Source organism: Helianthus annuus, chromosome 6 (genome assembly GCF_002127325.2).
Source record: "Helianthus annuus cultivar XRQ/B chromosome 6, HanXRQr2.0-SUNRISE, whole genome shotgun sequence".
In the NCBI taxonomy this organism is placed as follows: Eukaryota; Viridiplantae; Streptophyta; class Magnoliopsida; order Asterales; family Asteraceae; genus Helianthus; species Helianthus annuus.
The window spans coordinates 74,583,311-74,597,469 of record NC_035438.2 but is presented as its reverse complement, the minus strand read 5'-3'; the positions used below and the strand labels follow the sequence as shown (position 1 = coordinate 74,597,469).

Sequence of the window (14,159 nt, the reverse complement as noted above, 5' to 3'; positions counted from 1 at the left end):
TTTCCTTCATCTCCTCGTTTCCTTCATACATAGCTAAGAGTGCTTCCCACAGTTCTTTGGCAGAAACAGCATCCCGAACTCCAACATCAATTTCTGGTGCCAGTGCAGAGTGCAGTATAGCAAGAGCTTTGTCATCAATATCGAGTTTCTCACGATCTTCTTCAGTGCATTGCGACTCAGGCTTAGGTGCAGTAGTTCCCTGAGCATCATTCACGACGTAGGTGATCACCATTGGTCCATTGCAGATGGACCTCTAAGCTTTTGGATCTTTGATTCTCATATATTAGATAAATCTGAATTTCCATTCCGAAAAGGATCCCCCCAATATTAGCCTGGGAATCCTGTTGTTGGTTCCAATTATGTTATCTAGATCCTGATTAATAGCAGCTTTTTAAGTCAATCCCAATTTGTTAGTTTATCCATTTCCAAAAAGCAATTAAACGTGTAAGTAACAGACAATTTTAAAGATTAAACAATTGATTAATAGCCTTTATTGGTACAATACAATTCAAATAAAAGTTCAGAAGGTCCAAAAATTGTCAAACAGTCCAACACAATATAAGGTTCCAAGTAGGAATCCAAACAGTCCAATTGGCCGCAAACTTCAGTCGCACACTTGAAGGTTGTGACAAGGCGCAATCGCACAGTTGAGAAAGGTTCAAGTACAAGTCGCATAGTTCAAAGATGAACTCGCACACTTTCAAGTGAACCTAACCAGTCGCACACTTGAAAAAGGTTCAAATACAAGTCGCACAGTTCAGTAACTAAACTCGCACACTTTCAGATGAACCTTAACAATTCCACAGTCCACTTAGTCGTACAGTTCAGAGTCGCATAGTCCAAACTTCAGAGTCGCACAGTCCAAACTTTTAGTCGCGCAATCCAAGCCCTTTCAGTCGCACAGTTCAAAGTGAATAGTTGACTGCACACTCAGATTCAAGTCGCACACTTGAATCTGAATCTCACACTTGACTAAAGATTGTGCCTGATTCCTTAAAAGCCCAAATAAAAGTCGATAAGTTTCAGATGTCGCACACTTGTTTTGGGCTCGCACACTCTTCCCAAGCCCAAACCAAAGGTCCAAAAACACTTGAACTCGCACAATGAAGTCACACACTTATGTTTTGGAAACTTAATGTTGTTTTGGAAATTTCAATCACAAGATTTGTCAACTAAAGTCCCGAAAGATCCGGTGATCTTATCTCCGAATTTGTTTGAGGATTTCCTGCAACAACTTTCCAAATATTCTGCAAACACAACCAAACTTGCACACCAACGGATTAAACCTAAAAACATTCAAAATTTTGATGAATATCTAATGAACTTCAAAGCACAAAACCCAAAAATTTAAAATTTTCAAGAACACTTTTAACTGAAAATATGAACTTTTGGGTTTGAAAACTTTCAATTTCACAAGACTAAGATTTCCAATATCAAAGATCAATATTCAACTCTCAATTCTGACATCAAAACCAGCTTGTTTTCACAAAAAAATTTACCAAAATAAATCAAAATTTGAGATTAACCACTTTGTTTTGTTTCACAATATATGAGTCTGATTTTGAACAAAACAAAGAAAGCTTTCAAGATCTGTGTTCGAGCCTTAACTTGGGTCGGTTTTAAGATATAATTAATCAGTTTTTTGAGAAGAGAAGTATGCAACTCATACACTCTAGATCCCAAGAAACAGTTGACAAGAAAGAAAAATATAAATCTTACTAAAACAAAACAGAAAACAGACCTTTTCTTGTCAAATCTGAACACCGATCAGCAGCAAAACACACTTTAATCTTCAAGATATCCGATCCAACCGAGCCTTCGCAAGACTACTTAGGCTCTGATACCAATTGTAAGTCCCAAGACTACACAATCGGATATCAAACACCAAACAAGTAGCGGAATTACAACCAAGATGTCGAAGATTGAAAAGCAAATGTATTGATTCAACAAACTAGAACACACGAATTCAAGGATCCATCTGGTATTCTAGTCACACAAGAGAACAAATTTTCCAATAGAATCAACAACCAAAACTAGATTAGGAAGCTCCTATTTATACTAACATAGGAAGCCCTATTACATTGGGCGAAGCCCATACCCCATTGACTACAAAACAACCTACCAAGTCCATATAACATATCGAGCCCAACCCACATATATTAACCCAAGACAGATGCAAACCTATACTAGATTATGCCTTTACAGTTATTGAAGTTCAATTACTATTTCTTTATTATTCATGCTATAAAAAATGTGGTGTTAACTAGCTCATGATTCACTATATGGTGATAAATTGTTACCCTATATAACTATATTATATTGCATTCAGTCTCTTCATAATTATTTGTTCTTTTATGATTTTATGTTTAGAAATTGCAGGTTGCTTGGAGACGGGTCAGGTTACGACTTATGCTCTGTTGCTTAGATATCTTATCAGATTGTTGGTAATAGGTAATTTTCTTGGTAATAGACTAATAGGTAATATTGTAGCATACATTTTTTACAGCAGTTTGTGTTTTGTTTGTTGCTAGCATGCCAAATACTCGTTAGAGATTAATCGAAGCGCCATCTCTAATATTATCCGCTGCAGGATAGTTGATTGTAATATATCATTGATCTAAATTCACGAGGTAGCTAGGATTGTATCAAAGGAAATGTAGATAAAATCTTTAGTGGTGTTTGATGAGGCTCATAATATTGATAACGCGTGCATTGAGGCACTGAGTGTTTGTGTAAGGAGGCAAACAATTGAAGGTGCAACTAGAAATATAAATAAGATGGCTCGAGATTAACATGTATTTTTTAGGGTTATTGGTATGTCATTTACTTTTTTGCAAGCATGTATTTTGTGTGGAATTGTTGGATTATTCAGGTTTGTTTACGGGTCACGGGTCGGTGCGTTATCGAGTCGCGGTTTAACGGATTACGGGTCGAAGTTTAGTGGGTCACGTTTCATCAATAATTTGCACGTGAAATGATTTAGTCAAGAGAAAATCATGGATGTGAATGTTTCCAATTTGTTGTTGATTTCATGGAGATTTTATTGAGACGTGGAGTAAGTTATTTGCATGTGATGTTATTGTTTTGAGTTAAATGCCATTTTAGTCCCTGTGGTTTGGGCCATTTTGCCAGTTTAGTCCAAAGGTTTCATTTTTAACCTGTGGGTCCAAAAAGGTTTCACAATTGCCATTTTAGTCCACTGGGTTAACTTCATCCATTTTTTCTGTTAACGAGCAGGCCAATTCGGTCATTTTATATGGCTGAATTGCCCTTTTAGTTAACAGAATTACATACAAGATAACCGAATTGGTCTTCTCGTTAACAGAAAAAATGGATGAAGTTAAACAAGTGGACTAAAATGGCAACTGTCAAACCTTTTTGGACCCACAGGTTAAAAATGAAACCTTTGGACTAAACTGGCAAAATGACCCAAACCACAGAGACTAAAATGGCATTTAACTCTATTGTTTTATTATAAATAGTGATAGTTAATTTAGTAGTGTACACCCCATATTTCAATCGAACATACAGTAACAAGCTTCTGTCCATTTTCATTACATATATAAGTGTTGAGTGTGTTTGAGGACCTGAACCAACATTTGGTATCAGAGTCTAGGGCTTGAGAAGATCGGAGGAAGCCTCCGCTGCCGGCGGGTGTGTCGGTCGATGGAGAGCAGACGTAAAAGAAGGGTCGGGACAGCAGGCGCTGTTTCTGGTATGTTTAGCAGCCGTAATCGGAGGCGTTATAGTGTTTCGGTAGGCCGTTGTTGTGGTAGACGTACCGGTTAAGACGACGGGGGTGACCGGTGATAAACACTTGTTTTCCGGGGCTGCTAGTTGTGATAAAAGGAGGACAATACAGGGTTGTTTTGGTTGATGGTTGCGGGTTTGCGTAGCGGGTGTACAACCAGTAACAACAGCAGAAGTGTTATGATGGTGCCTTGATCGGCTTGGTTCATGATAAGAGGAGACCGGCGTAGTGCGTGAAAAGCGGACGTAAAAGATCCGTCAAAGCAGGTGGCTTTGGATTTGGTTCGTTTGGCAAGGTGAGAAAACGTTAAAACGGGTGGTTTGTTTTCTTGGTTGTTGGAGAGGCCTCTTGAATAAGGTTGATCGGAAAAAGGTATGGTTAGAGAAAAAAAATAACACGGGCTGACATTATGGCGTTGGAGTACAATCAGATGGCTTTGGATGTGGCCGGGGTAGGTCGTTGATCCGTGATAAGTCAAGATGTGAATGAACGGTGTTCCAACGTTATGCCATGTTACATGTTACGGGCGTGGTGTTTTTATTCGGGTTGAACCGAGACATTGGACGTGATCGAGGTGAAGATCGGGTGTCCGTTAGATGTCATAGTGGTTCGAAACCGAGGTGATTCGGTGCTGCAGTGAAGGCGTAAACAAACACCGATTAAGGGGTGATTGGTAACACACTCAAAAGGAATTAGTCTATGAATTATGAGAGGGTCATCAACTCATCATTCTTGATGTTTACAAATGCAATAAATGTTTAATACTAATCATGAATTTGTTCATTTTCAATAGATGTGTTTGTATGTTTGTCGTTTATGTTTGAAGAATATATTCATACCTTCAATTTAATCGTCGAAGGCATAAAGAACGGTCGATTTTGTTTCTTTTGTAATTACAGTGATTTGTTGATGTGGGTGTTTGAGCCCTTATTGACGCTGTTATCGGCTGGAGTATCCGTATCATCAACTAAGGTTGCTGAATTGCTCGTTTCACACTTCTATTGGTCTAATAATGTACCGATTGCATGGAAGTTTCTCGAAACCTGCTCAATTAAAGGTCTTCGACGGAATGGAAAAGTTGCTTTATATTTGCTTCATTCGGGGTACGCACCATTATCGGTAAGTTTTGTATTTGGAATTTTTTATTTTGTAGTAGTTTTTGTCCATAGGTGATGAGCAAAAGTGGTTTTACGGATTCCTTTAATTAAAACATAAGTCTATGATATGTTGCTACTACAATTTAGCAATTCTTCTCTAACTTTATATTTAGGTGTTGACAAAATCGAGGACAGAAGTTTTACCTTTCCGGTTTGATGCTATTTCAGATGTTGATGTTTACAAAGTTGAGCCTTGGGATCTTCCAAGTGAGCTCGATTGGTTTTGTGTTAATTGTAGTTTTGTTTGGTTTAATTAAAGCAAGATCTTAATTGTTGATTTAATGTTTTGGTCTAAGGTGCATTAATTGAAGATCCATCAAACAGTTTAAGTTTATGCGGAGGAAGGCGAAGAGAGTATCATCAGATGTATTGCAACAGATAGTTCGATGATGTGAAGATCATGTCTGCCACAAGAAGCTTTCAACTGCTATTGTTGTGGTATTACTTGTATACATTGATTTAGTATAGAATGGTAGAAAATGTTGTTTTTTTGGGGTTCTTGAAAAGTTTAGTTCTTTTCTATACTCTGATTCTATTTATTTATTGTTTTATTAGTTTTTGAAGTAGCTACTGAGTTGAGGATTGTTAATTTGAAGGTGATGGTAAGGTATATTCATGGGATAGAGGAAGGTAGAGGATATTCATTTGAAGGTGATGATGGTCATAACATTGATGATTTTGTTGCCATTCATGTTATTACATAGAAAGGTAGAGGATATCAAATATGCTGAGAAAGCTGCTGATAAATACCATGGTAAATAATTAGTTTTTAATGTTATTTTTTTAAACATGCATCCAGACACGCCCTATTAATTGAGTTGCACGTTTTTTTTAATAGAATGTAATTTAGGTGTGGCAAAGTATGATCAAAATTTGTCCCAGTTTGCTTCCATCAACTATGATATGTCACTTACATGGCATGCTTTCCGAACATGATGGTCATGGCTCCTTCTGATGAGGTTGAGCTTTTTCATATGGTGGCAACTGCTGCTACCATTGATGACAAAACTAGTTGTTTTCGTTATTCACATTGAGTGACTATATAATATATATGGACACACGTACAATTAATTCTTGTGACTATATATTAGAAACGACCACATTTACAATATATTTGTGTGACCATTGATACCATTTAGCCACACTTAATGGACAATTTGTTTGATTACAACAACCTTTTGCCACACTTTTTTAAAATTGATGTGGCTAAAACAAATATTTTAGTGAATAGAAATGGTCACACTTACATTAAATTCTTGTAGCTATACAACAGAAACAAGCACAATTACAGTATATTCATGTGGCCATTGATACCACCTAGCCACATTTAACGGACCATTTGCTTGATTACAATAACCTTTTGCCACACTTTTTTTTTTAAATTGATGTGACTAAAACAAACATTTTAGTGACCATACAATATAAACAGACACACTTACAGTAAATTCATGTGGTCATTGATACCATTAAGCCACACTTAATTGACTATTTGCTTAATTACAACAACCTTTTAGCCACATATTTTTAAAATTAATGTGGCTAAAACAAACTTATAAGTGACTATACGATAAAATTAATTGACCATACTTATAGTAAATTCATGTGGCTATTTCGACCCCTTTAGCCACACTTGTTGGACGAAATGATTTTCAGCAAGACCTTTTAGGTACACTTTAAGTTGCTACGGCCACACTTTTTATATGTGGCCTTTAGTCACACTTGAGCTGGAAAAAAAGTGTGATGAAAGGCGTATGGTCACACTTTTTATATGTGGCCGTAAGCCATTTTTGACGTAGTTTCAGGTAATCAGGTCGGGTATCATCTAATCCATACCTGTCTCATACCTGCAAAATATTTTTTCCATACTCATACTCGGCACAATACCTATCAAGTATCAAGTATACTCATCCCAAATACTTTGGGTTTCAAATATACCCGTCTGCATCGAGTATTTTTTTCCATCGCTATCTAATACGTGACCCCTATGTAAGAGAGCTTTGACCTCATGCTTTTGTCATGACCCCACTCCATGTTTTAAGTAACGTTATGAAGTTAAAAAATGAATTTGTATTATATCACACGAGTTTGTATATTCATATGTTTGTTATTTTAAGCTAGCCAACATTGGTTGAGCGGTTACTTGTGTTATCTAATACATATGAGATCCATGCAGAGGATTAATAAATGAATATAAAATTTAAGGAGAAAAATTATAACATGACACTGCTAAAAAGATGACACAAAAAGAGTGTGATAATGTTATTTTATTACACTAAAATGATGACATTTAAAAATTGTTATAAATTTATTAAATTTTGTAAATTCATTATATTTTTTTCTTGACACACGCTTTCGAATGTTATAAAACGGACGTGTGTCATTGTTTGCGTGTTAAGATAGATCTTGTTTTTTTATGACACTAAAAAGATGACACACAAAAAAAGAATATCATAAATTTATTTAATTTTGTAAACCATGATTTTTTTTCTTTAACATACGCTTTCGAATGTCATAAAATAAGTGTGTGTCATTGTTTGGGTGTTAAGATAAGATATATTTTCTAGTAGTGATTACTAAGATCACTTAAACCAAAATAAAAAGATAAGCCATGTAATTATATTTGCTTCTTGTTAGTAATGTTTTCATAATTCTACCTAATAGTAAAACACTTATCTTAGCAAATCCCTGGTTGGACCAAGTTTAAGAGCCAAATTACATCACAAGTAATATAAAAACAAAATATATATATATATATATATAAATACAAACTATAAAATACTATATTTTTGGCGTGAATGTGCAATTGTAATAACATATAAATACTTAAATAAATGAAATGTTTTGAGTAACAAATAGATTTAAAAATAAGATTTTGTAAAGAAAAATATAAAAAATTAGAAATCCGTTCCGACCGTCAAGTCCGGTCTAACTAGTTCACCGGTCCAACCTCTAACAAGATGGTTCTAATGGGAGACAGTTATATATGATTAATCAGATTGATTGCCTACCTGGTTTCTATTCCTACTTGTCAAACCAGCAGGCCCAATATTAAAAAATAGGGTTAATGGATTCCCAACTATTGCTATTTGGCCGCTGGCACTCTCAACTTTGACTTTGGCTCACACCACTCCCAACTTAACACTTGGGTTGCTGTGTCACCCCGTCGTTAAATAAACACTAACTGGGTTAGTTCTTTTTGCTGACGTGGCCATTTTGTCCAACGTGGCATGGTGACATGGCCTGTTTTTATGAGGTGATGTGTAATTTTTTATTTTCAAATGTGTATTGTTATTTTTTTTTAATCTGGTTCAAATTAAAAAAAAAAAAAACAAATACATATAAATCATCTCCTTCCCCAACATTTCACCACCGTCAACATCAGCCAACATCATCTCCTTCCCCCTTTCTCACCACCGCCACAATCTATCCAGCCACCACCTCCTTCTCGGTTACCGACGACGAAACCTCCGACACCCACACACCCCCAACCACCCTTCACCTCCACCTTCACGTTGCAGATCGGAAGAAAGGGGGCCGCCGCACACGGCGGCAGCGCAACGACAGAGAGACAGAGAACGAGATCAGAATGAGAAGAGAGAGAAAGTGAAGCAGAGAGAGAGAAAGTTTGAAGAGAGAGAGAGAGAGGGAGACGACGGAGAACAGCGGCACGTTTGCCAGCCGTTCATTTCTCCGGCAAACACCCCCTTCTCCGTTTTTCCGATTATCATGATGATGAAGTTTGCCGACGGCGGTGATAATCCTTCGACAGTTCTTTTCTTTTTTTCGGTAAACTCCTCGTAACTCTCCTTTTCTTTTGATTTTTTTGTAACGATCCGACTGATATCGACAGCTAATATGTGTGTTTTCTGATGTTGATGATGAAGACGGTGGTATGGGTTAGGTGGTCGCAGTGGGTGGTGGCCAATGGTTGTTGAACAAGGGAGTATGGTCGTGGGTGTGGGTGGCTGCGGAAGACGATGGTGGGGTGGGTTGTTGTTGTGGCTGGTGTTGTTGCTGCTGAATTCGTCAGTGGATCGTATGTTGTGATTAGGGCTCCAAGGTGTGTTTAATTTTGATCAGGGATTTCTAGGGTTTCATATGATTTGTTGTTTGGGGGTATTTGGAGTTAGTTATAAAGATGGTGAAACAGGTTTACATTACACATCATACTTGCCATGTTGGATTATATTGACACGTAGGCTAATTTTTCTAACCCAGTTAGTGTTTGTTTAACGACGGGGTGTCATGACAAACAATATGTTAAGTTGGGAGTGGTGTGAGCCAAAGTTAAAGTTGAGAGTGCCAGCGGCTAAATGGCAATAGTTGGGAGTGTTTAAATCCATTAACCCTAAAAAATATTGTTAGATAGAGTGAGGATCAAATAGAAGTTTATTTTGGCTAGAAGGATAGAAAGCAATAGAATTATGACATGTGGCAAAATTTAAAATAAAGAAAAAGGATATTTTAGTCAATGTTATCCAATCTTCTCCCTTCTTTTTCTCTCTGTAACTTCAAAACCCACCATTTTCAAAACCCACCACGTTCAACCTTTTCTTCACTTTCTATCTCAATAATCACTACATTATACTTCGATCTTCGCCACCAATCAATGATTCAAACACCAAATCAACGTGTTCTTCAACTTTTTTTGAAAAAAAAACCCAGTTTAATATCATATAATATCTTATTTTTTCCTGTGATTTTGAAGCGAATCACTCGATTCGTTCGATTCGATCACTGATAAGTGTTTCTAACATTCAAATTTCCTTATCAAGATAAAGGACAAACTTGTAATTTTTCCTTATCAAAATTACTCTACAAATGATCCTGTAAAGTAATTTTGATCTTGTAGAGTAATTTTGTAAAAGGACACCGCCTGAAAAGTGTTATAAAGATAAAGGACAAAACTTGTAATTTTTTCCATATCAAAATTACTCTACAAATGATCCTGTAAAATAATTTTGATCTTGTAGAGTAATTTTGTAAAATATTCTTATAGAGTAATTTTGATCAAAAAACTATATCTCACAAAAAAAAACCCCAAAAAACCTAACTCTCTCCACCCCCAAAAAACCTAAAAAACTTAACCCCCCCCCCCCCAAACTAAATGCTAAAAACTAAACCATAAAGCTAAATCCTATAACTAAATGCTAAAAAAAATTTACAAAATTACTCTACAAGATCAAAATAACTTTACAAGAACATTTTACAAAATTATTCTACGGGATTATTTTACAAAATTACTCTACAAGATCAAAATTACTCGATAGGATCATTTGTAGAGTAATTTTGAATTGTATGTTGTTTGATAAACTTGCACAGTAATTTTGATTCACTTGTAAAGTAATTTTTGTCACACCCAACAGATGACAGAAACATCGAGATGAGACGAACAAATTGCTCAAAAACATCATAACATTATATATGTGACAATATAATTTAAATTAAATTTCATAGCAAGACTAAAAATGTTATACAAAATCCAAATAATAACAACATTGTTTCAAACATAAGAACAAAATAATAGTTTAATCTAGGTGTGTTTCTAAGTCCACCTAAATTGCGTTTCTTTACTTAGCATCATCTCGTCAATCAACCTACAACATGTATTAAAATATGATCAACAAAAAGTTGGCGAGTATACAAGTTTTCATACATAGCATAATGTAGAATAAAAAGTTTAACAAGCTCATATCCAACATGAATAACCAATATGCAAGTACTAATATGCTGAAACGGTGTACTATATGTTCAAACCCAAGTATAAAACGCGTTAATTTTGCTTATCCCAAAGAATAACGGGAGGTTAACATGTTTAACTTAACAATACCCCAAGACTAGTGGGCGGTGCGTTAATACTATAGCGCTATAATTGTTAAGGTGAGCTAGCAAAGTTAATGAGCTTATATCAACACAACAAGTTTACATAGCATACAAGTCTAACAAGCATCATATAGTTTCATGTTTAAATATGGATATAGTATGATTAAAATAGTTTCAAGTGTTATGTTTTGTATAACATACATGTTGCACCCAAAGTGTTAAAAGTAAAATGGGATCGAGTATACTCACGGTTTTGCAAGCTTTCCACTTGATAATCCCACGAGTGTTTGGTTGATTAGAATGGAACACCGTGTCCTTCTACACGAAGAAACATAGGTGTATGAGTAAAGGATGTTATAGAGGATTAAAGATTCGGAGTTAAAGTACATGAAATTAGACATATGAGAAAGTAATCATCCATCACATAATACTTGTTTTGACACTATGAAACTCAAAAGAGTTTAAATGTTTTCATGGGTCAAAATGCACATTAGAATCGTAACTAGTACTATGGTCTTTAGATGATGTAACTTAACACTTTGACAAATAACCACTAGGCTATCATCAAAGGTTTGGTTACTTAGATATTATATATGTAGGGTCGGGATTTAGAGAAAACGGTAGAAAGTGTGAGAACGGTGAGAACGCTTATGGATCGTCCGATCAAAACAATCTATGGACTAGATTGGTGCGGTGGCGTTTTCGTAAATAACATCAATTTTATTACGTGGACGCGCCTCATTAAGGGTAAAAAGGTCTTTACACTTCTATACCAAAACGCCATACTAATGAATAAAACGCCATTACGGACCAAAACACATCCCTATATAAACAAAAACATCCCAGACATAAAAACACACCCCCAGAACCTGAAACGCCATATTTTCTACTATATACCATTCATCTTACAAACGCCAAAATCCCCAAAACATCAAACACACTACTCAAAAAACGCTATATTTTCTACTATATACCATTCATCTTAGAAAACGCCAAAACACTCAAACATCAAAAGATTCCAAAAAATCGACGGTTCTTTCAGATACACTATTTCGTCAATCGGTGAAGAAATATGAAGAGATCGGCTTCGATCTATGTAAGAATTTTTTGAATTGCATTTTTACGATCTGGGTTTTTGAATTGAGTCATTGCGTTTTACGATCTTGGCGGGGGTCCGGGGCGAGCGCCCCTGGGAGCAGGGTCCAAGGGGCAGAGCCCCTGGCTGGGGTCGAGCTACGTTTTAGGTAAAACACATTGCTTAAATTGCTTTAATAAAACTGTATCAGAAAATTTAATTTTCTGGAAAATGCCTCATATTCATAGACAATTTTTGAAGTGTTTTTAGTCATTGCGTTTTAGGTAAAACACATTTTTATGTGTTTTCAGTCCATTGCGTTTTAGAGACAACGCTTTCTTTTGTGTTTTTAGGCCATTCGGTTTTAGAAATAAGACATTTTTATGTGTTTTCAGTCCATTGCGTTTTAGAGAGAACATTTTTTTTTTAGGCCATTGCGTTTTAAAAATAAGACATTTTTATGTGTTTTCTGGCCATTGCGTTTTAGAGAGAACACTTTCTTCTGTGATTTTAGGCCATTGCGTTTTAGAAATAAGACATTTTTATGTGTTTTCTGGCCATTGCGTTTTAGAAAAACACATTTTTGAAGTGTTTTTAGGCCATTGCGTTTTAGGTAAAAACACATTTTTATGTGTTTTCAGTCCATTGCGTTTTAGAAAAAAGACATCTTAAGTGTTTTCTGGCCATTGCGTTTTAAAAATAAGTCATTTCTTTGTTTTTTGGTGCATTGCGTTTTAGGTAAAACACATTTTTATGTGTTTTCAGTCAATTCCGTTTTAGAAAGTACACTTTCTTTTGTGTTTTTAGGTTATTGCGTTTTAGAAATAAGAAATTTCTTTGTGTTTTCAGGCCATTGCGTTTTAGAAATAAGACATTTTTGTATTTTTGGTGCATTGCGTTTTAGAAAAAAGTCATTTTTACGTTTTTTTTCCATTGCGTTTTACGCAACTGGGTTTTTAAAAAAATTCGAAAATATAGCAGTAGTATACTCGTTTTAAAGATAAAAAAACATTCGTTTTTTTGGTGCAATTTTTATAAAAAAATATCGTATGAAAAAGTTATTAACGTTTAAAAAAATGGGGAGAGTTTGAGGAGAGAGAAACTATGGTACTTGATTGACTACAATGTCCTTACACAAACCCACGCGCCTCTTTTTTGATCTTCAATTTCACTCATTTAATGTTAACCATTGATTAAATCAATTGATGGTTAAAATTACTTCCAATACTTCCTAGCCAAAAAACTTCCTATTATATCCTAACTCAGATAGATATATTTATATCTAATACTAATAAAAATGTATAGATAATGCCACATGGCATTTTCATACTAAACAAAAGCTTACTTAAAACCACATGACATTCTTTCCTTCAACTCACATTTATTATTAATTAATTAGTTAATTAATTAATTAATACAAAACAATAAAAATTCCTTAACAACTTAATAACTAAAAATATTTTATTGTTTACTTAGATATTAATTATTTAATTTTGACTTATCTAAAATATATACTTAGTTATTAGTAACAATTCTACTTATAATAAACAATTTCATATAATGTCAATGTGATAACACTTTCTTATTCTTTAAAAAAAGATTTCTTTACAATAAATTATTATTTTAAGTTATAATAATAAAAAAAAGGTAAAGAATAGGTTAATCTGATATTTGAAAACCGGTTTACTTCCATGCTTTGAAAACACTTTTAATGTTATTAGACCTGTATAACAAATGCGTTTAAGGATAGAATATCTTCATAATAATTTTGATACAAGTCTATACTCACTGAATGTCCTAAATGGAGTTATGTTTTTTAGGCTTGCCAAACCATTGATAATTAACAAAGGTCAGTGTTCCAGTGATGTTATCAAGAAATATTCAGTGAAAGAATAGTTTATGTAACGAACTTGACTACAGGTCCTATCACTAGGTGACTAGGTTATTTAGGCACTCGTATTATCCTCCGGAAGTAATAATAACACTTGAACATTTATCCTTAGATTTCGTTTAATACCACCAAATAGAAAGATTCCGTTTATATTGAAAAGAGATAGGTTCTTCTCGCCCAATGTTTTGTCAAGACGATAAATAAAAGTATAGGACAATTTCTATGTAAAGTTGGTTTGTTTTTAAAATAAGTATAGTTAGTAACTACAAACTGTTTATGTAATAAGATATTATTGATTTTTTAATTAAAATTTTAAATTTGAATCCGAAAGTAATATATTAGTAAACCTAATACATAAATCGAAAGTTAATAACAAACCCGACCGTGAAATGAAACTGATGACCATTTTGATCGGTTTCATGGTTTTAAATCGAATTGTGAACATTCTTAGTAATAACTAAT

At 34.7% G+C, this 14,159-nt stretch overlaps 1 protein-coding gene and 1 long non-coding RNA gene across 2 annotated transcripts; one reads left to right on the top strand and one right to left on the bottom strand.

Annotated features, from left to right (window-relative positions):
• Positions 1–459: 459 nt before the first annotated feature.
• Positions 460–2,023, bottom strand: LOC118479927. Its single transcript, XR_004861568.1, has 2 exons — positions 1,742–2,023; positions 460–1,286 (listed from the first exon to the last, which is right to left on the bottom strand). It is a non-coding gene; the product is annotated as an uncharacterized LOC118479927 (long non-coding RNA).
• A 1,487-nt stretch (positions 2,024–3,510) lies between these two features.
• On the top strand, positions 3,511–5,471 carry LOC110900070. The gene is made up of 3 exons (XM_022146970.2): positions 3,511–4,870; positions 5,022–5,115; positions 5,205–5,471. The coding sequence occupies exons 1-3, from the start codon at positions 4,568–4,570 to the stop codon at positions 5,288–5,290; spliced, it is 483 nt and encodes a 160-aa protein (XP_022002662.1). The 5' UTR covers positions 3,511–4,567; the 3' UTR covers positions 5,291–5,471.
• Positions 5,472–14,159: the final 8,688 nt, after the last annotated feature.